Below are 22848 nucleotides of genomic sequence, written 5' to 3' on the forward strand. Positions count from 1 at the left end.
GTCATGTCAACCTTCTGGAATGCTAGAGCATTTCATGGCATTCATAAACTCTCCAGTGCCAAAAAATGGGTATGTATTAAGGTAATGTGTTTTCCAAAATCACTGACACTGAGGGACAGGGCAAATATTTTTTTAGACCAAACATATTATAAATATAAAACTATTGCCAAACTCAAAACACAAAATGACCACGCTTATATTTACTGACATAAGCAATGAAATAAGCAATTTTTTGACTTCTAAAGCCAGTTTTTGTGATGTCTATTCAATGCTTTAATTCTCTGCCACAGTGATTTATATGAATTATTTTCAATTGCCTTTTCCTAGCATATGTTAATATATGCACATAATTATGATTAATTCAGTTAGTTAATCAGCATATCATGTATTGTATATTAAAACTTTGAATCAGTTGACTGCCCTAGGAAAACACATTGAGAGCTGCTTCGTTTTCTGCTTCCTTTTAGACACACCAAAATACAAAGACACATCTGTTTAACATGTATGCACCTCCTTTTTGTAACACTTTCACAAACAAACACCCAGACAGTGTAAATAACTTAGGCTGTTAGATCAGGATCCTTGTTGAACCCAGCAAACTCACTATTTCAGTTCAGCGTCAGTGTAAGTTAAACAGTAGGGGTTGATTAGAGTGACCCGAGGCTGTACGTTCATATTCAGGGAATCCATGAATCTTCACATTACTGTGTCTTCAGTTTTACTGGCCCCCGCTGATGCTGTATATGCAGCAGATAATAACTGTCCTAAACAACCCTCACTTTTAAACCTGCTTTTGTCAGCTCCTACACTCACTCTCCACACAGGAAACAGAACATTACAGGAACACCATGATGGGAAAAAATGTAGATGATAATAGGAAATATAATTTTTTCTATTTTCCAGTACGGCAGCCCACACTATTGAACTTGTTTCTTTCTATCATCTTGCTATGTTCTTTTTGTTGCAAAGTAAATTGCTTGTGAATGATTATGGGTTTCACAAAACAAAGAAAAATAACAAGACAGCATGGATTTTGCTGTTCGCTGTTGCAGTTATGTCCAAAAAAAAGTTAATTGTGTACATTCAGCACACACATGCTGAGTTGATGGCTCCATAAACTGTAAGCCATTGTTCTAATATAACCCACAGTGCCATCTGTCATAGAACAGAACAACAACTGGTCAGCTTAATCTTTTACAACTATGGTGTACCTCAAGGTTCAGTACTGGGTCATCTCCCTTTTTTTGTTTTATATATTTATATAAAGAGCAGTGTTTTAGCAGGTCTGTTTAAAATTAGTTTTCTTCTTTGCACAGTGTAAATTATGCTTACATGCTCAGTTGCACTTTTTGTCTCATTGTTATTCTCTCATATATTATATTACTTACAGTTGTAAATATGTACCTCATGGGGTTCTCTTCAATCAGGCCTTTTCTTCGAAACGAAAGATTGTGCTTTTGCATACTAATAGGCCCATTTAAAAACAACTTATGCTGCGGGGTACCTGAGAAGTGTTTTTTAGTGGGAGAACAGGATTTTCTTCCCAGTATTTTTTTACATAATTCCTCAAATTTTTGAATTTAAGCTATGTTTTGATTGTTTGATTATTTGTTTGTTTGTTTTTATGTAGGCAACATACCGGCCATTGCTTAAGCAGGTGCTAGAGGAGATCTTCCACCCAGACAGACGTGAATGCCCTGATGTAGAGCACATGTCGGGGGGACTCACTGACCTTCTCAAGACCGGCTTTAGCATGTTCATGAAGGTAACTTGCACTCAAACATACTGCTCCTTTCAAGCTATTAAAAGTCTTTATTTAATCATGAAAAACTATACATGAGTAGAGAAAGTTCAGAGTCTTGAGATTTAATTTTTGACCTTGTTTTGTTGTATCTTATAGTGCTAATAATTTGTTCATTTTTGAACAACTTATGCATCCACTGAGGAAAAAGCTCCTATACATTTCTCATCAGGGCCTTTTACTAAACAACATCCTGGGGCTTTTAGTCCAAAAGTGTGCTCGTTTGGAGAAAATCTTATGGATTATTTTATGTTTAGTTTAATACTCTTTTACTTCATTAACACTCGGACCACCAGTCTTGCTCCATTGTTTCCACAGCTCTCAGCCCACTCTGCTTGCCACAAATATTTAATTTTACCCAACGAGTAAACTGCTAATATATATATATTTGATGTAACGGGTGGAATAGGTGCGGGTGCGGGTGCGGGTCGGGAATCAACAGGCATGGGCGGACTGTGGGTCAAATTGCCAAGACTATTTCAATTCGGTACCCACTGATAGGCAACTGCTTTCAAATGGCCCCATGCTTATCTGTGTTTATGCTCTGTAGTCTAAAGAACGTGAAAGGTTTCTAATTACAATGCGATTTGCAGCATTGAGCAAAGAGTTTGCCCGCTTCAACTGCAATTATTGAAAGCTTCAGTTATTAAGGGAGCACTCTTTGCTTGCTTTCTGTATATAATCTATTCGCAATTTGAATGAAATCCACGACAAGGTGCATGACAACACTACAAAGTTTAATTTGAAGCAAAAACGTTTTTGAAAATCAGACACAAAGTCAATGGTACAAGACTGTGTACTGAGAACTACAATCCCATGAAGCATTGCAAACAGCATAATCAAATTAAAATGGTGGCGAAATATAAAACTATTAATTTACTAATGTTGATTATATATATATTTATAAAATGGTTAGTTCCTCTCCTTGATTCTGATTGGTCAATAGCTGTGTATTATTCACGATAAAACACGGCTATGACTGCTTCACCCAATGGTTCTGTGTAATGTATCACTACACAACACCCTTAGCAACCACTCTTTGCAATGTAAACTGTTTGTTCTCAATTGATTTTGTTAATTGAAGCTTACTGTATTATGTAGAAGAGAGTTGTGAGAGAAAATTCGATTGAGCAGGTTTATTACCTGCATTCAGATTTAGCATTTTGCTTCAGGTCAGTCCTATGTTCATAATAAAAATGTCTGATGTATCATCTTGTCCTTTTAACAGCTAAAGGGTTTTCCCGTGACTGACAGCGCTAGTCAAAGCATTTGTCAGTTACGTCTTGTTTACGTCTATTGTCTTTTCAATATAAAAGTCTTTGCTACTGACTGACACACTCATAAAGACAGTCTTTGCCGCCATCTAATGGCGTAATAATGTAACTTCATTTGCTGTTCACGGTCAGGGACTATTTTTTACGGTGGAAGGAAGACTCCGCTTCATGTCGTGCTTAACAACCCTTAACACCCTTCGGCCGTGACTTTTTCACGATACAGCACAGCCTCTCGTACCTTATTGCTTACAAATAAACAATATATTACATTACATATAAACAATATGCGTTTTTTTTTTTTTTTTTAAATATGCATGCATTATTCAGGCACTTTGACCTGACCATGTTTTGCTTAAGAGTTATCTGACATAATTAAGATTTTTTTTTTTTTTCTGACACAGTTTAACTCTGAGATCTTGTCATGTTTTATTACCATTTTTAAACTATAATGAATAAACTGTAATAATTAATGAAACGTTGAAGGTGTCTGAATAAATTTTGGTTTGACTGTACAAACATTTAAACATTTTGAAAGCATAGAGAGTGCTTCATTGGAGTGGGTGGAGCTTAAGATCTGTTTGCTTTTTTCGACTCTGATTGGTGTAATATTCTGTACAGCATCATGGATAATGTTGTTTTTTTGCCAGGAATTCCCCTGATAAACACAATTATTTTAAAAATAAGCTGAAATAATGTGGGTTGACTGCTTCAGCAGAAGCAAATACCATGGAATAACAACCTCGTAGCTCACAGTCTATCTGTTTTTAAAGTTATCGTTCAAAATAAATTTCCTTTTGTAGAAAATTAAGAGTTTTTACTTATGGAACCCGACTGTTGCACGCTATAACACACTTTGGAATGTCGTGACTGACCAATCAGAATCATTCCAGTGAACCGTGTAATAAAATACATTATAGGGTTTATCTGTTCTTCTAGCCATCGCATGTATTTTCAGAAGAATAAAGTAGATTTAGAATGCAGTGCTAATTGATGTAGTCTTTATTACAGTATAGAATACTATACTATAAAATTATATTCTATGTTAAGAAGCCACATCAGATCACAGATTAAAGTTATTACAAACACTCAGCTGAAGTTACATAGTGAGTTTGAAGCCGAAGTGTATTAATCTCATAAATTGTAGTGTTTTGATGCTGTTCTTAAATTATGCATCTGTTGCCTGGAATGATTATCTTATGATTTTATTTTTTTTCTTAAATCAATGTACGATAATTTGAATGTTTGTTTTTTAAAGGTGGGGGGCGTTATTGGTGAAGTGAGAAGTTTGATCAATAAATGAGGGATTAAAATGGTGTGAATAGAAAGGTGTCAGTAAAGACAAAAGAATGAAAATTACAGCATACCCCAGCCAAAGAGGTGTGAATGTGTACAGGGGAGAGACAGAACATGAATGGGGCAGATTGCAGCACAAGACAATAGACTGAATGGATGCTTAGAAGAAGTGAATAAACATCAGTTAACAGAGTTTTACATAGCATAGTTTGGGTACATAGCAGTGCTGTGATCATAAACTTCTGCTTTTGAGTTATGCTCAGCCCAGTCAACCAGGAGGCTCTTGTTAAAGCTCCTCTATAGTTAATCAGTTATAATGTCAGTGTGCTTAAAGCATCCATACTAAACTGCTCACTGGCACATTACACAGATAATTATGTGTGATTCTTCTGTGAGTGTGTGCACTGAATATGTGCTTATATTTAAAGCTTTGTCTAGAGCGATGTGTCTGTGGTGGTGCACAGAGAACTCTGATGTCTATACCATAAGCCCATGATGCTGTGGAGAGCTGTATTGATTATAACATGACTTTTCATTCTTTCTTCCAGCAATATAAGTTGAGATGTGGTTAAAAAATGTATTAGTTTTGAACAACTGATATAAAGGGAGAGATGCGGTCGGAGGGTTAAATGATCATGAAATGACATAGGAAATACATAAAAAGTGCTATTGAATTGAATACATTGAATTGAATATTGTGGATCAAGTGGATATTGAGCACCAGGTAAAAAAATAACATGCGCAGATTTTTCACAAAATTTTCGCACATTTCGAAGGATGTGCCCTCCTTAGGTCACATTTGTTGGCTACATGTCATCAAGGAAGTCTCATTTCAGAAAAGTAACTATCATACAATTGACTCTTATTCCTTGTAAAATGTAAATTACAGTAATGTCTTTCCTACTTTGGAATGTAATGGTTTCTGAAATGATGCAGCCTTAATGACTTATGCAGAGGGTGCAACCTTCAAAAATAGACATACTATCTCACAGTTCTATGTATAACGCTGTGTGTGTGTGTGTGTGTGTGTGTGTGTGTGTGTGTGTGTGTGTGTGTGTGTGTGTGTGTGTGTGTGTGTGTGTGTGTGTGTGTGTGTGCTTTTGTTTATATTACATTGTGGGGACCAAATGTCCCCATGATGTAATATAAACCTGAGTTCACCTACATCGTGGGGACCAGCCAGCGGTCCCCACAATGTAAATGGGTTTATAAATCATATAGAATGAGTTTTTGTGAAAAAGTAAAAGTTTGCACAGTTTCCTGTGAGGGTTAGGTTTAGGGGTAGGGGCAGGGTAGGGGGATAGAATGTACAGTTTGTTCAGTGTAAAATGCATTGAAGTCTATGGAAAGTCCCCACAATTCACAAAAACAAACATGTGTGTGTGTGTGTGTGTGTGTGTGTGTGTGTGTGTGTATGTGTATGTGTATGTGTGTATGTGTGAGTTTGTTTATATTACATTGTGGGGACCAAATGTCCCCACAATGTAATATAAACCTGAGTTCACCTACATCGTGGGGACCAGCCACCGTAACTCCCCACAATGTAAATTAATTAATAAAAATACTAAATGATGTTTTTGTGAGAAAATAAAGGTGTGCACAGTTTCCTGTGATGGTTACGTTTAGGGTTAGGGGTAGGGGGATAGAAAGTATGGTTTATACAGTATAAAATGCATTGCGGCCTATGGAAAGTCCCCACAATTCACAAAAACAAATGTGTGTGTGTGTGTGTGTATATATATATATATATATATATATATATATATATATATATATATATATATATATATATATATATATATATATTTATATATATATAATATATACACACACACACACACAGTATATATACAGTATATATACACTGCCCAGCCAAAGAAAAGGTCAGTGTTTGGAATTAAATAGGCATATGCTTAAAGGGGGGGTATCACACACAATTTCTGCCAATCTCATGTTAATCTTGAGTACCTATAGAGTAGTAGTGCATCCTTCATATCTCCAAAAAGACTTTAGTTTAATCATTTTTATAAAAGATACATATGCTGTACCAAGTATTTCCGAAAACAGCCGAGTACCTGGAGGCGTGTCATTGTGAGCGGAGATAGAGTGACGAGTCACGTGTACACGCAGCTTTTGTGTAGAGATCGTCTACTACAAGCTGTCAATGGTCAGCTAAACAACTGTATTTAAACACACAATACACCATCGCAGTATCCATGGATAACTTTTGAATCACGATAATGAATATAGCGTATGAATGATGAATGATTAATTTATTAATTCACTATGTTTGTGTTGTTTACATTATATGCACTTAGGCACCTATTGCCAACAAAACAGACATTTGAAGCAGTTTTACTCACCACCTGCTGTTTCGACCGGGATCATTATCACTGTGACCGTTCCATCTCTCAATTTCAAACGATCTGTAAATCCGAAAGCTGTGACGATTTGGAAGAGAATTTTTGGAACATAAATACTCCGTCATACGTCCAACTCATTTTTTGAAACTTTGGCCATGTTTAGCATGAGAATCCAACTCTTTAACAGTGTAAATAAGTCGGAATACATGAAATAGCATTATACCCCCCTTTAAGTCTGTCTAGATCATTATTGCAGTGATTATTATGTTTCAAGCATGTTTTATGTTTGGCAACAGTTCTTTTAACCCTAAATAATGGAGTGTGTAGCTTTTTATTTCTTAAACAACCATGTAGGAAGACACTTCATGGCCATATGACAAAGCCAAGATTCATCAGGCTCAAATTTTAAAATAATGTTTGAGAGGGAGCATGAAGAATCATTTTCACGGATGAATTGGCGCCTCTGAGTACAGAGGTGCAAAAAATTCATTGAAAGTCTTTGAGATGTGCTGAAGTAGACTTAACAGAGTGCTCAACTCTTGCATTGTCAATTCAAGATCTTGACCAAAAACCGATGAACCTTTTGATGGAAATAACATCACAACATTTATTTCCATTAAGAGCTGCACTGATCTTGACATTGTCATCCTGGTGTATGATCATGGTTCCTACATGTTTTTTTAAGAAATAAAAAGCTACACACTCCATCAATTAGTGGGAGAAGAACTGTTGCTAAACATATAACATGCTAGAAACATAATAATAACAGCAATAATGATCCAGTCATAGACTATATCTATGATCTATTTAAATCCAAACAGTGACTTTTTTTTTCTTTTTTTCTTTTTTTATCCGGGCAGTGTATAATTATATAATATATAATAATATATATATATTTTTTTCAATCGTAGTCTTTATACCGGATGAATATTGTTGGTGTTACAGGGCTTGAATTGAAAATCTCAGTACTAAATCGAGTTATTTTTCACTTCTTATTGTGCTTAAACGTTCAAATACACACAAAATAATGCCCAATCTTGGTGGGTATTCACATAAACACAGTCAGTTATGTTTTAAGTGAATGAGGAAAAAAATGCATGTTTAACAGTATAATGGATCTGTGTGTCAGGCCTTAAAGTGACAGCAGCCTAATATACCTGCTGCCAAATTATGAGATAATATTAAAATGGTCTATATGGCTTATTTCCCCCATGGTATTGATGTCAAAATTGTGGCCAGTGAAAATGCTGAGTGGCTAGTGACTTTTGAAAGCCACTAGCCACAGTGGCTGGTGAGCAAAAAAAGTTAATGTCAAGCCCTGCATACAGTATACCAACTGTAAAGCAATTATATAGAAAATCTCAGCTGCTTGATTGTTTATCATCACGAAATGTAAACTAACAAGCTCTTAGCTGCTGAATGTGACTATAAAGCATTTAGGAAAAAAAAAACAATGTGTAAACATAAAATTTACTTAATTTGTAAGCAACTTTCTGTCCATCCACACGTTTGGAAGTCTGTGAACCCTCCATGTCACTGTTTGCATTATTTAATTTTTCTGAATGTGTTTAGGGGGTATGTGACTTCATTAATATGTTAATCAGAGGATGTTTCTGCCTGAAAGTCGTCCTCTTGCCCTCTCTCTGTTCTCTCTTAAATGTGTACGAGCACGTTTATACTGATACCATGGACATGCTGTGTGATTGCCCCCTCTGGGATACATGTGTGAGGCCGTCCTTGTGTTTTCATGCTGTTGTTATTCACTTTGCAAGTATAGAACGTATTACCTGATAACACTGATATACACCCACATGTGTTGAATGTGGAGTGTGTGAATTCATGACAAGTATATGTTAAATGAAATGAAGAAAAGGCTGAAGAATCCTCCAAGAATTAACAAGGTCTCTCTCTTTATTTTTTCTCTGCACACATTTATCATTTAACACTAAATACATTTCTTTTTATCTATTCATCCCTCTCTCTGTCTATATTACACATGTTTGTCCATGCAGGTTTAGGGTCCTGAGTTGCACGTGGCAGTACAGCCCCACTCCTGAAAACCGCCCTCCTGGGTGTGCATCCCTTATTGCCTGATTTTTATTCACCACTCACTTTTTCTTTCAGCCAATCAAAGGCAAGCTCTCTGTCCACTGGACCAGGCACAAAGAGCAGCTCCCCATGTGCCTGAGCCAAACTCACTCGCATCTGCATGTGCGCGACAGCGTGCTTGTGTCCGTATGAAAGTGTGTCCAGGTGCTGTGTGTTCTGAATGACATGCTCCTGCTGTGACTGTGAAAGTGTTTAGTCTTGACCCAGGCCTGCAGCCGAGCTCTGAATTGTATAATACAAGGGATGTGCAAAATTGCGTAATTTAATGATCTGACTTAGGGAAGCCCCATGTAATTACGATAGATTTGTGTCATCATATGTTTCTTGGAGGTTGTACACATGAGACACATTATTGTGTTAAAAAACAGATGGAAAGCAAGCATTAGAATGGATGAGAACACAAGGTCTGATTTATTTTTGACTGCCATTTTAAAACGCATAGGAGAAATGCTGGGAAACAAAGCATTGTGAGACAAGGCAACATAGACCAATATGTAAAAATAAAACATAACTGATGGTTACTGACAGATGTTCAACAAATAAATAGGCTAAATATATTTTATAAATAAATAAATATATATATGTATTAAAAGTCATTTTATTTTTGTTTTATTCACACCAAATATAACTAGTACATTGCTGGCAGTAGGCTGTTTCCTGGCCGTCTGACAGTAATTGTCTTGAATTGTATTGTTGAAGGCAGAGAATTTGTTACGAAACCAGTGTTTTGATGGCTGTAGCAGCAATTCCATCCACTTTGAAGCACAACCTCCAAAAATATAAAAAAAAAAAAAAACATACATTTGAAAAAAAGACTAGTCGACCTCAGATGGACTTTAAATTGGTTAAAAAGTTAGAGAGGAGTCAGAGCAAGAGGTATTGATCATGGAGCTATTGTGCTCAAAAGCCATTACATCACTCTAAAAAAATGCTGGGTTAAAAACAACCCAAGTTGGGTTGTTTTAACCCAGTGGTTGGGTTAAATGTTTGCCCAACGTGCTGGGTAGTTTTATTTAACTCAACTGTTGTATAAAAATGACTGTATTGCTTGCTTAAAATGAACCCAAAATATGCTTGAAATTAACATTAATATGTTGAATAAATGAGCATTTATTAATAAGATAATGAATAATAAACAATAAACATTTATTAAATTGCTTATTAATAAATGTACACCTTTTGATTATTATTGTTGCCTCTAGGAATTATGTGTCTGATTTTTAATTTCTCACCTATTTTGGATTCATTTTAAGCCAGCCATATAGTCATTTTTAATCAGTAGTTGGGTTAAATAAAACTACCCAGCTGGTTGGGCAAACATTTAACCCAACCACTGGGTTAAAACAACCCAATTGCTGGGTTTGTCCATTTTCAACCCAACTTGGGTTGTTTTTAACCAAACATTTTTTAGAGTGATATAGTAAATAAAAGATAGTGTAAGTACAATTAAATTAGCTGATTTGTTGAATGCAAATCAATATCCTGAATTTCAAAGATCTTTAATATCTTTTTTATGCTCCACATTTAAAGCTTGACCCAAAGCCTTTAAGACCCTTGCTTGGTCTGAAATATTTTATGCCAAGCATCCTTGTGTGTATTACTTCAGTTTACTACTTACTTACTTACTTACTAAATTACTACTTACTACTTTAATTTACTAAAGTTAAAACTGCAGCTGAAAACACAAAGCAAAGTGAAACTAGGGTTTTTGTTTAGTTCCTGCTTATGTTCTATGTTAATTTCCTTCTGATGTTTCTCTTTCCCTGCAGGTCAACCGACCCCACCCGAGTGATCATCCTCTCTTGTTTCTCTTCCTGGTGGGCGGGGTCACGCCATCGGAGCTCCGCCTCATTCGTGAAGTTGTCTCTAGCCATAAGTCAGGCACTCAGGTGGGGGTCACAGCCTTTTTTATTATTCTTTATCTATTACAATACCGTTCAAAAATTGGGGGTCAGTAAGGTATTTGTTTGTTTGCTTTTAAGAAATTAATACTTTTATTAAGCCTTAATGGCTTATGCAATCCTTCGAAAAGAGATTAAATATTATCTCAAAGCTAGTATTTGCTATCTCTTTTATCTATATAATTTATGGATATACTATATATCAAGCTATCTCTTACGTATTAAGCTTGATATATAAAAGAATATCCATAGCTTAATATATAGAAGTATATCCACGTACTTGAATTAAATCGATCAAAATTTGCAGTAAAGATATTTAAAATGTTACAAAAATTCTGTTTCAAGTAAATGATGTTCTTTTGAACTTCCTATTTATCAAAGAATCCTGAAAAGCAGCAAATCAGCATATTAGAATGATTTCTGAAGGATCATGTGACACTGAGGACAATTTCATAATAATGGCTGCTGAAAATTCATCTTTGCCATCACAGAAATAAATTGCATTTAAAAAATGTATTCAAATTGAAAACAGTTATTTTAAAGGGGACCTATTATGCCCCCTGTTTACAAGATGTAAACTAAGTCTCTAATGTCCCCGGAGTGTGTATGTGAAATTTTAAAATAAATACACCTCAGATATTTTTTTATAGCATGTTACAACTGCCACCTTTTCGGGGGTGAGCACAAACACGGCATTTCAGCGTGTGCCCTTTAAATGCAAATGAGCTGCTGCGCTCATCCTGAGAGGGCGGAGCTTCAAGAGCTGATTCTCCGGTGTCAGGATTCAGTCAGGACGCACTATAATATCAGAAACTGCGAATATATGCTGTATGGAGATAGAACAGGTTTAGTTTAGTTCAATATTAGCTATAACTTATATTGTTGAGCTTAATAAAACACAGTGCAAGTGTGCATTAAAATATTATCCATAAACTCTCTTTCTCCCTTGCATTATCATCAACATACACAGCGAAGTACACAGAAACACTCATTACAACTAACAGTAAACAAATGTATAAACACCTTATGCCTTTTCAGGAGGTGCTTAATAAACTGGTAAACTTTATATCCGTAAATCAACTCCGATGAACTGTAATAAAGTGCTCTCACCTTCATTACTGCCATATCCAGTATCACTCTGGAGGCTGTAAGCTGGATCATGAACAGTTTACTGATATATCCTTAAGTAACAATTTTTTAGCACAACCTCTGTTTTGTATTGTCCCTTTGTATTGATATTCATTCAGAAAGCAGTCGAGTGTGAAATGATTCGCGCAGACATAAATGAGTTTCGGTAGGGTTGAGGGAGCATTTTCTTCGAAAACAAAATTAATCCACCTCATCTTCAGCGGCTCAGATTTCGGGAGTAAATGAAGAGAGTTATGTGGATTAATCCATCCAGGCACAGAACAACTAAAACACCTGGGAGACATTCTCATTAGTGCAGCAATGGTGGTTCTGTGTTAAAACGGCAGTGTCTGTCAACATTTGTGGGCGGGGCCTGTGGCTAATGTGACGTCACACTGCCAGGAAACTGCAAACGGCTTATTCTGAGACACTGCTTATGATTTATGGGGATTAAAAAAAAAGGAGTGGTTGGATTTTTATCACTATAGGTAGGGCTGCACGATTAATCGCATGCTATTCTCACGCGCATTTCGTCAGTAAAGCCGGTTCCCTGATTACCGCTAAATCGCCATCACCTGTTTTTAAACGGAGCGCCTTTTAATAGACAGAGCCGTAGTTCACAGACAAGCCACGCAATATCGCGTTCATTATCGCAGGCGATTCATCTGCGATATGAACGCGATATTGCGTGGCTTTTCAGTGATCTACGGCTCTGTCTATTAAATGCCGCTTCATTTGAAAGCAGGTGATGGCGATTTAGCGGTAATCAGGGAACCGGCTTTACTGACGAAATGCGCGTGAGAATAGCATGCGATTAATAGTGCAGCCCTAACTATAGGGTGGTTGTGTACACACACTGCCAACACACATTTATGTCCAAACATCATACAAAAGGGAATTTTGCATAATAGGTCCCCTTTAAATTGTATTAATATTTTACAATATTACTGTTTGGTATAACACTTTATTTTACAGTGTCCTTGTTACACATGCATGTTACAATAGTATTAACTATTAATTACATGCAAGGAACCCTAAACCAAACCCTAATCCTAACCCTATCCCTAAAGTAAGCACATGTATGTAATACATAATATTACACAGTACTTAGATGTATAATTACACTGTAACAAGGACACCTTAAAATGAAGTGTAACCTACTGTTTTACTGTATTTTGTATCAAATCTCATCCCTTAGTGAGTTGTTTCAAAAACCTTTTAAAAAATCTTTCAGACCCCCAACATTTAACGGTAGTGTATATGAAATATGAACCTGGTTAACATGCGTTCAGTGTTTTTTCTGTTGTTGAAATGATACAAAAGTTGACTATATGAAATGAAAAAGCACTAATCATGATTTATATCATTATGTTTGTGTTTTTAATGTATTCTTTGTCTGTTCCTCATCACTCTTGTATTCATTGGGTGCATTTAAAGGACCCCACATCTCTCTTTCTCCTCCTGTTTTTCTCTGTCTCTCTCTCTGCTTCCCTTTTTCTGTACCATTTGCTCAGACTTGATTTGAGTGTGTGTATCTGCACTCATGTGCATGGATGAATAGAGATGTAACTGGGTTGAGTCAGTATGAAAGGAGTTTTGTTGATCAAAGTTTCATGTCATGAATAAATCAAACATAATGAAAGCACAGAGTGGACCCTTATGGAACAGAAAGCCCACACATAGCCTGACCCAGGCCCACAGCTGTGCTAGTGTGTGACAGAGACTCACAGATGGGAATTTAGGGTGTCATGTACTAAATGAAGGTGCACCAAACTTGACTACCTTAACAAGATATCAAGGGGAGTGACAAGGACCGAGCGTTCTGTAAAACCCTTTTGAAGTGATATTCTAAATGAAGGTCTCAGATGAGGTAAATCATCTTCATCTTTCACCAACGAATACAAAGCATGTACTTACCTCATGCGTCAGCAGGTGCAGTTATACGGTGCTCTATTCATCTTCAAGACCTAGTTAATAACATGCAAGCTAATAATATTGCAGAGCCAGACTTTTGACTGTTGCGTCTAGTCTGGTCCACTTTGCAGATTTTTGTATTATGACCAAAAACCTGCACACATAGACAGGAAGAGACCAGACAGATATGTAAAACAACCAACAATGGTTTGCTCTTTAGACTTTATACAAATTTCCTCCATACAGTTTTTTTTTTTTTTTTTTTTTTGTCCTTGTCTTGTCTTGTCTTGTCTTGTCTTGTTTTGTTTTGTTTGTTTTGTTTTGTTTAAAGAGGTTTAGCAGTTTCATGCAGTTTGAGATCTTTTTTTTTTTTTAAGAAATTAATACTTTTATTCAGCAGGGATGTACTGAATTGATCAAAAGTGACAGTAAAGACATTTATAGTGTTACAAAAGATTTCTATTTCAAATAAATGTTGTTCTTTTGAACTTTCTAGTCATCAAAGAATCCTGAAAAACAAAATGTATTTTGTTTCCACAAAAATATTAAGCAGCACAACTCTTTTCATCACTGATGATAAGAAATATTGGTAGTACTTTATTTTTAAATTCTGTTCCCCATGAACATATTATGTACTTATTATAGGTACTAACCCTGAATCTACCTTTAAACCTAACCTTAACCCATGTACTTAACTTATATCAACCAGTACTTTCCTAGGTAAGTGCACGTAATCTAAATTAAAGCACAACTAAAATGTTTATTGAGCACCAAATCATCATATTAGAATCATTTCTGAAGGATCATGTGACACTGAAGAGTGGTGTCAGTTTAATCAATTTCACTGTTGTGTGTGTGTGCGCACTTTTGTGATTGACGAGGACACAACTTTGTATAATGACATGGGTATTACATTGGTATTACGGCGGAAATATGAAATATGAGGACATTTCATGAGTCCTCATATTTAAAATAGCTTTAAAACCATATTAAACAATGTTTTATTAACAATGTAAAAATGCAGAATGTTTTCTGTGATGTGTAGGGGATAGAATGTACAGTTTGTACAGTATAAAAACAATTATGCCTGAATGTCCTCACTAAGATAGCAAAACAAACCTGTGTGTGTGTGTGTGAGAGAGAGAGAGAGAGCTGTCTAATCAATTTCATTTGTCTTTTCTCAGGTATTCGTAATGTCTACTAGGCTCCTGAGACCTTCCGATGTCCCTCACTTACTCTTCAACACTGACAGGCTCAAACCTGATATTGGGGTGTGAAGGCACTGAACACACACACTTCTGGCTGCTGAATAGATTCTATCCAACATAGTTTGCCGTTTGTGTGTAAGATGAGTTTCAGATGTATCTGATCAAAAAAATCACACATTTAAAAAGGTTTGATGAATATACAGAACAGACTCATGTTCCTTGTAATTCAAAAACATCCCATTCCAATATTTTCACATTTTGTTGAATATGACCAATGACCCTGTCTTACCTCTAAAGGTTTTATTTCCCTTAAATAAAGCCTTAATGGTTGGCCTGTTCATGCGTATGCAGTTTGTGTTCAAAAACGTTTGTTTTTTTCACACAGTCTGTATAGCGTGTACAACTTTAGTCACATTTCACTCAATTTTTTCATGCCGTTGCCAGATAGAACACATTCTGCAGTTCAGTTCTTACAATCAGCCATGTGTTGATTCTCACAGGATCTTCCCTCTTCATCCTTCACTCACTTCAGTGCTGTTGGAGAAGTGACAGATGGGGAGAGGGCAGAGGTCAAAAAAGGGTGGGGACATCTTTCACTTTCTCACACTTAATACTTTACTTAGCTATCTATAAAGGGGCATACTATAGACCTCTAATGATTAGAATTCAAATTATTATATAGCAAATATTTAAAAATGGTTTATGAGGACATATGTGTATAATTACATGGGTATTACAACATAAACATGAACTTCCTGGTTTGTTTTTGTTTGTTTTTTAAAAAAATGGCAAATGTTTTCTGTGATGGGTAAGTTTAGGGGTAGAGTTAGTGTAGGGGGATAGAATATACAGTTTGTACTGTATAAAAATCATTACACCAATTGAGAGTCCCCGTAAACCACATGTACATGTGTGTGTTTATAAAGAGATATTTTCCCAAAGGTTAGCTAAGTAGAGGCAAACGCTGTAACCTCCATGCTTCTACATGTGTATCTCTCACTCTTAGAAGAACTGAGTTTTTGCCAAAAACGATTACCCCAGCAGGTGTCTAACAAACACCTGAAATCAATTATGTTCCTCCATATTCCATTTTTTACACCTTTATCCTTCTCTTCACACACACATGCACAGCTTGATTGGGTCTTGGTAGTTTGTTCACTTTTACCATATGGAAAACTTCAGCATTAAAAATATGTAGTATAGCATAAGCTAAGAATCAGAGGTTCAATGGTTTGGGATCAGTAAGACTTTTTTTATATTAAAGAAGGCTCTTATACTTACCAAGACCGCATTTATTTGAAAACTGTTGTGCTGCGTAATAGTTTCAGGATTCTTTGATGAATAGAAAGTTGAATAGAGCAGCATTTATTTATATAGTAACATTATAAAGGTTTTTACTGTTATTTTTGATCAATTTAGTGTGTCCTTGCTGAATAAAACTATCACTTTGTTATATAATAAATTAATTTAGTATAGAATTTCATTGTGTGTCCAATCGCAGGTAAGTTTAAACAGGATGAATGAGTGTACAGTTGTATGATTTGGTTGGCTTGAAAGTGTGCTTAAAAATTCAGAAACAAGTTTTTTTTGTTTTTTTTTTAAAACAGCTCTTTATTTTGAATCACAATAAAAAAAAAAACATAAATAAATAAATCTGAGTTTCAGCCCTTTGGCTTTTCTTAAAGTGCATTTACACAGAAAAAAAATCTCCTACTCCACTATAAAAAGTGGCACAAAGCACAGTTTTACACAAAACCAGGAGAAACATTCTGGCCTTGTACACAAAAGTAGGGCTGTAAGAGATACACACACACTCTCTCTCTTTTTATATGCTTAGCTTGAATGCCTTGTCCTTTAACAATGCCTGCATTCAGCCCATAAAAGCCTTGACCACAAGAAGGAACAAAAAACTCCCTCTCTCCCATGCCTTTCAGAAAAGCAATTCTCAAAATAGCCTGTTTTGTGGCCTTCACCATCTCTGTTACCAAGAGAATTGCGTCTTAAAGAGTTTCACAGGTAAGGCAGATTGTTAATAGTGTTTGTATGTGTCTCCATCAGTTCCATTCAGTCATTTGGTCTTTGCACTGTCCCTCTTTAAGGCGCTACAACCACGTCTCCCAGAATCCTGCTGTGTCCACATGGATATAAGTGACAGCAACACAAGTGTCCACCAGCACTGGGAAGGTCATGTGAAAATGTAAGCCTTCACCAGACTCTGCTTGTTTTTTTTTGTTTTGTTTTGTTTTGACAGCGACCATGACGCAATCAGAGGTCAAGTTTCAGGGGCCACTGTTTGGAACCGGTCTGCTGATCATCAACGGATCTCGGAAACATCCAAGAAGCGAGATCTATACATTCAGCATCGCCGCTCTTGAGATCTTTTCCTCTCCTTAGAGCTACCTCTCTCTTAACCGTGCACTTTTTCCTGCTGGTTTTCAAACCCTCTTCACACTGAAGTGACAGTCCGGACCTTGGCCGACAGCACCTGTTTGAAGCGCCTCTTCAGGTCTTGCATGTTTGGAGATTTGGGCCTGGGAATGAGGGGAGATCTTTTCTTCTCTGTTCCGGATGAAGCTGCATTGATGGGGGTCTGAGGCTGCTGTTTGGCCAGATCCACGCATAGTCTGTGGAAGGCACCATGGACCTGGCTGTAGTCCTCGCTGGCGGACACCTCGTAGAAGGAGCAGCCCAGCGCTGAAGCCAGCAGGGGACCTTCTTGAGCATCCACACGCCTCACGTGGAGAAGATCAGCTTTATTGGCCACTAGGATGATTGGCAAGGACCTATCCGTATGGGTGCGGCTAACAAGCTGGTGGAGCTGGCTAATGAGATCAAAGCTTCGGCAGTCGGTTACGGAATACACCATAACTACGGCGTCCGCCCATTGAATAGAGCGAGACATCTGGTCAGTGCAGCTCAATCCATTAGCGTTCACCTGAAGAAGAAAAAAAACCATTTGTCAGTTATGTACCATGTCTGGTTATTCTACTCCTTTTCTTCAGTAACAGAATGTAAACAAATGAGCAGAGCTTTGCAGGTGATAATATGTACAGCAGTGCTAATTGAGAACTTTATGCTGGAAAATTATCATTTACTATTGGCTACGATTGTCGTTGCACAAAACTGTGAGACTTATCCGGCTAAACTTACAGAGTCTTTCACCCTAGTCCAAAAAGAAAAGGCATTTTGTGGTTTTGGACGACTGCCTGGTTTAGGAAAAGAGCCTTGCATGCCAAACTTGGCACTAAAATGTCTGACTAAAGACATCTTGAAAGACGTGCCCTGTAATTGAATTAAAATCCATTCTCTAATTTTGAAAGCAGAGGGATAATTTAGATGGGCTGGTCTACTGTAACTGTTCTGAAGTGCTTATTCATATCCCTAAACCAGCTGAGCCCTGCTGAAGCAGCAAAACCTCCCAACCGCTGCTACAAATATCCCACAGCGCTGGCGCGAATCAAAACTCGATCAAATTCGTTCAAAACTCTGGACTAGCAGAATACAACAGCTTAATTTTATGACGGTTATCTCTTTTCTAATGCAAAATCTTATTTTCAGCCGTTGTTAAAACGTTGTAACACATGAAATTACAATAAACGGGGGGTGGGGAGGAGGACATAATACCACTAAATAAATTTTAACGCGTTAGAGCCGTAATACAGCACGCAGCGATGTCAATACAGCATCACCACGCGAACCGCTGAATCACTTTAACCGGTTCTTTGGAACAAAACTGTTCGAAAGGACCGATTCAGTTCCAAACTTTCGTCAAGCTGCAGTACATGAACGCGCTGCCCCCATATACATGTGCAACAGCAGGCATCCCGCTGGCCAGTTAACCCCAAGTGTTAAACACAAACCCGGAAAAACACAAAGGAAGCGCTAAAAGACAAAAGGCGAAGGTATGCGCTCATTCTACACTTCTCACCCGTGAAAAAGCAGCGTGGGAAAGATGCTCTGAGAGCACATAACGGTAAAAAAAGTGACATTTAATCGCATTAAGTGCGACTGTGTTCCTGTATCGTGCATACTTACTTGAACTCCAGGTGTGTCTTGAACTTGAATGGCCAGTTGTTCTCCGTCTATCTGCAGTTCTCTGGAGTACAGGTTGCCTGTAATGCAAAAAATGCAGAATTAATACATTTGACAACATCACTAATGAGATTAAACTGTGTTTACTGAATCAGTTGTCTTAGAAAGATGAAGAACTTACCGACGTTTCTCTCGTAGTCACCAATAAACCGCTTAGTGAGGAAACGAACCACCAGAGCTGCACGGGAAGAGGCAAGAAATGGACATTAATATAAATTATATAAGACACGAATCTACAACATATTAGTTTTTGTAATATTAGATTATTATTATTATAGGCAATATCATAAATATTCGGTTCCACAAACGTACCGGTTTTGCCGACCCCACTTCCGCCGATCACTGCGATCTTAATGACCCGGTTGGACGGGCATTCGGCGCTCGGGTACTCCGCAATGGTGGACATGTTCTGGATAAGACGCATTTTAGTAAAAGAAAGACAGCCTACGATGGAAAAATATGACGGAAAATCCACAGACACCGTAAAAGTAATGTCAGAATCGAAGTTAGCCGACGGCGAAACAAGCAAATGTGGACTTTCAATGATTAAATGGGTAAATATATCCAAACTCCTTCTAGCTGACCACACCAAGACTGCAACTTGGTTTACTGAGCCGAGACTGGAGCTTGGGGTTATTTATACAGCCACAGATGCGCTCGGCTCTGATTGGCTACTGCAGACAACGGTCACATTCCCTCGCCCCACCCACTACTTCACGTGTATGAGCGAGCTGTACCCGGTTCACCCGAGTAAACTGACAGTCGGTTCGGCGGAACCTGCCCTAACGGACGGCGCTGAGGAGGAAAATCAGATGTTGTTTTTTAAAACTAGCCACAGAGCCTGTAGAATTTATTAAACCCGGAGGTTTTGAACGCGGTTTGATCCTGTGATTGCTGATATCGGTCAGTTGTAAATGAGTGACTTCAAACGCGTGTAATGAGAATGTTATCTAGTCTCAATCATCTCTAAGCGCTTAATGTGTCACTTGCAAAGTGTGTGTTGTTTTTCTTTAGCCTAGCCGATGAGAATAAGCCATTGATCAGCATCGCCATAGAATCGCCTCAGGACCTGTAAATAAATAAATTACTCTCTCTCTCTCTCTCTCTCTCTCTCTCTCTCTCTCTCTCTCTCTCTCTCTCTCTGAGTAAAAAATATACAAATAGGCTGCTAAATGCATATAAATTCACACTCAAATGTATTGCATGATTGTGTATTGTCATAGCATGACGCATAGTAAAATCAGTGTCATTAAAAACATTAAAATAGCCTAAATTAATAAAGTAAGCCTAAATAAATTATTTCTGCATTGAAAATGCTGATCAAGCTGTGGCTGTTTTCTAAATGGGTGTGTAAAAACAGATGCATGAATGTCCTCTTTCAGTAATAGACAGAGCTCATACCTCATAGTATTTTCTGTCTGCATGCACTCATGGAAATAACCAGTTGTCGTGCATATTTTATTTCCCATATCATGTATATGCATGGTAGTGTTTATTGTATTATTGCATTGTATTGATTTCAGTTTAATGTCCTAAATCTGTGTATTCTGCAAAACAGCATATTTGATGAACCAGAGCTTATTGTGCTTAGCTCACTGTTAGATTGACCATTAAACAACACAAGTCAAAGTGTTTGACATATTCAACCATGTGTTTACATGACATGCAGTTATGAGACTCAGTGTACAGCCAAAGGATCTGTGATTGCTTTAGAGAGGGGAATGTTTTTTGTCTTCATCCAGAAGCTCAAGAGCAAGAGACCATTTATCTCTAACATATTTAATGGTCCTGCAACCTGTAGGAGTATTAGCACTTCTGAGCCTGGGGTTCCCTCTGGAATTTCTGAATGATTTCTGGAATAGAGGTTTTCGATTTATGAGTACAATAAGCTCTGAAGTTAACACAATTTTAACAGACTTTTGCATTTTGTTCTATTGCACATATTGTCAGTCATACCTCAAATGTGAGTTTTAAGGACTACAAATACCACAAAACAGTATTCTTAAAACACATTTGAGATTCCTGAGGGAACCCAAAGCGAATTATCCTTCAAAGTTTGCCAACTAATTGACGTCAGGTATGAACAGCTCTAATAGTGTACTCTCCAATATGTTCAATTGATGACAATTCACCCAAAATGAACACTCTTTCATCGTTGATTCACCCATTTTAAACTTGAATGACTCTCTTTCTTCTGTGGAATACAAAAGAAGATATTTTAAAGGATGTTTTAACTGTTTTCGTTCACACAATGAAAGTCAACGGGGTCCAAAACCATTGAACCGAATTGATTTTCATTGCATAGACAAAGAAAAAAAAACATTGATACATAAACTTTTCTTTTAATATAGATGTAGGAACTCTATACATGGCTTTTTGTTTTGATGGCAATGTGTATTAAGTTCTTGGGCATCCCACAGTGTGTGTGGGTGTGCTTTGGTGTCTTCAGCATGTTCTGACTTGTCTTGGTCCCTCAGTAGTAGTCGGGGGGAGTGTGTGTCATTGGGGGATGCTTACTGACATCTCAAAGAAGCCATTAACCCTTCATGCAGAACGCTAAACCCACTCTGAGTACACCCGTATGTACATACAGACAATTATCACTGCTAGTAGTTTGTGCAAGTGTATGAGTTCTATGATCATGAGATGTTCATGTCAGACTCTATGAGAGTAATTAACACATTGCGTAAGTGCTTTTCTCTCTGAAGTCTTCCTAATGTTTGATCTTGCAGCGTTCGTGTTTAATGTCATTGTGCTGTAGCGTTTTGAGGATTTTGTCTCATCAGGTTCAGAAGATCAAAGTCTAACCTTGTTTTTGAACATGCACTCATTTGCGTCTCATAATGAATATTTTTGTCTCTCACCTACTAAAGCTTCTTGATTGTTTGTGTGTGTATTGTTAAAAGAAAAAAGCAAATTTAAAGGATTAGTTTGCCTAAAAATGAAAATTCTTTCATCATTTACTCGCACTCATGTAACAACAAAAACCTGTTATTAACTAAAACTACGAGTAAAAACCATATTCTGTAATTGAAAGAAAGCTGAAATCAAAAATATTAGATGAAAAACCTAAACGAAAATGAGAAATGTTGCCATGGCAAATTACTTAAAGGGTTAGTTCACCCAAAAATGAAATAACTCACCCTCATGTCGTTCTTCACCCATAAGGCTTTCGTTCATCTTCAGAACACAAATTAAGATATTTTTGATGAAATTTGATGGCTCAGTGAGGCCTCCATTGACAGCAAGATAATTAACACTTTCAGATGCCTAGAAAACTGCTAAAGACGTATTTAAAACAGATCATGTGACTACAGTGGTTCAACCTTAATGTTATGAAGCGACAAGAATGCTTTTTGTGTGCCAAAAAAAACAAACAAACGACTTTATTCAACAATATCTAGTGATGGGCGGTTTCAAAACACTGCTTCATGAAGCTTCGGAGCTTTACGAATCTTTTGCTTCGAATCAGTGGTTTGGAGTGTGAATCAAAATGCCAAAGTCAAGTGATTTCAGTAAACAAGGCTTTGTTATCAAAAGTGTTTCGAAATTTCAATGGTTCACCACTGGGGGGCGTGACTTTGGCAGTTTGATACATGCTCCGAACCACTGATTCGAAACAAAAGATTCGTAAAGCTTTGAAGCTTCATGAAGCAATGTTTTGAAATCGCCCATATTGTTGAATAAAGTCGTTATTTTGTTTTGGTTTTTTTGGTGCGCAAAAAAGTATCACATTGCTTCATAACATTAAGATTGAACCACTGT

The 22848-nt window shown here is 37.1% G+C and overlaps 2 protein-coding genes across 2 annotated transcripts in view; one reads left to right on the forward strand and one right to left on the reverse strand.

Annotated features, from left to right (window-relative positions):
• The window catches only part of scfd2 (sec1 family domain containing 2), a 158362-nt gene extending 141772 nt beyond the window's left edge, over positions 1–16590 (forward strand). Inside the window, exons 7-9 of the mRNA XM_067383679.1 lie at positions 1631–1765; positions 10610–10729; positions 14968–16590. Coding sequence (XP_067239780.1) covers positions 1631–1765; positions 10610–10729; positions 14968–15060 — 348 coding nt within the window. The 3' untranslated portion in view covers positions 15061–16590. The remainder of the gene's footprint in view (positions 1–1630; positions 1766–10609; positions 10730–14967) is intronic.
• An 11-nt stretch (positions 16591–16601) lies between these two features.
• Positions 16602–19681, reverse strand: rasl11b (RAS-like, family 11, member B). The gene is made up of 4 exons (XM_067383686.1): positions 19396–19681; positions 19205–19261; positions 19027–19103; positions 16602–17926 (listed from the first exon to the last, which is right to left on the reverse strand). Exons 1-4 carry the CDS (start codon positions 19505–19507, stop codon positions 17438–17440), a joined length of 735 nt encoding a protein of 244 aa, XP_067239787.1. The 5' UTR covers positions 19508–19681; the 3' UTR covers positions 16602–17437.
• Positions 19682–22848: the final 3167 nt, after the last annotated feature.

The sequence above is a fragment of the Chanodichthys erythropterus genome, chromosome 4 (genome assembly GCF_024489055.1).
Source record: "Chanodichthys erythropterus isolate Z2021 chromosome 4, ASM2448905v1, whole genome shotgun sequence".
Lineage (NCBI taxonomy): Eukaryota > Metazoa > Chordata > Actinopteri > Cypriniformes > Xenocyprididae > Chanodichthys > Chanodichthys erythropterus.

Excerpts from the sequence above, each read along its gene's own strand:
- rasl11b (XM_067383686.1), bottom strand. The coding sequence starts at position 19,507 with ATGCGTCTTATCCAGAACATGTCCACCATTGCGGAGTACCCGAGCGCC. Across the intron at positions 19,104-19,204 it reads TGACTACGAGAGAAACGTCG|GCAACCTGTACTCCAGAGAA; the intron begins GTAAGTTCTTCA and ends TTTGCATTACAG. Across the intron at positions 17,927-19,026 it reads AAGACACACCTGGAGTTCAA|GTGAACGCTAATGGATTGAG; the intron begins GTAAGTATGCAC and ends TTTCTTCTTCAG.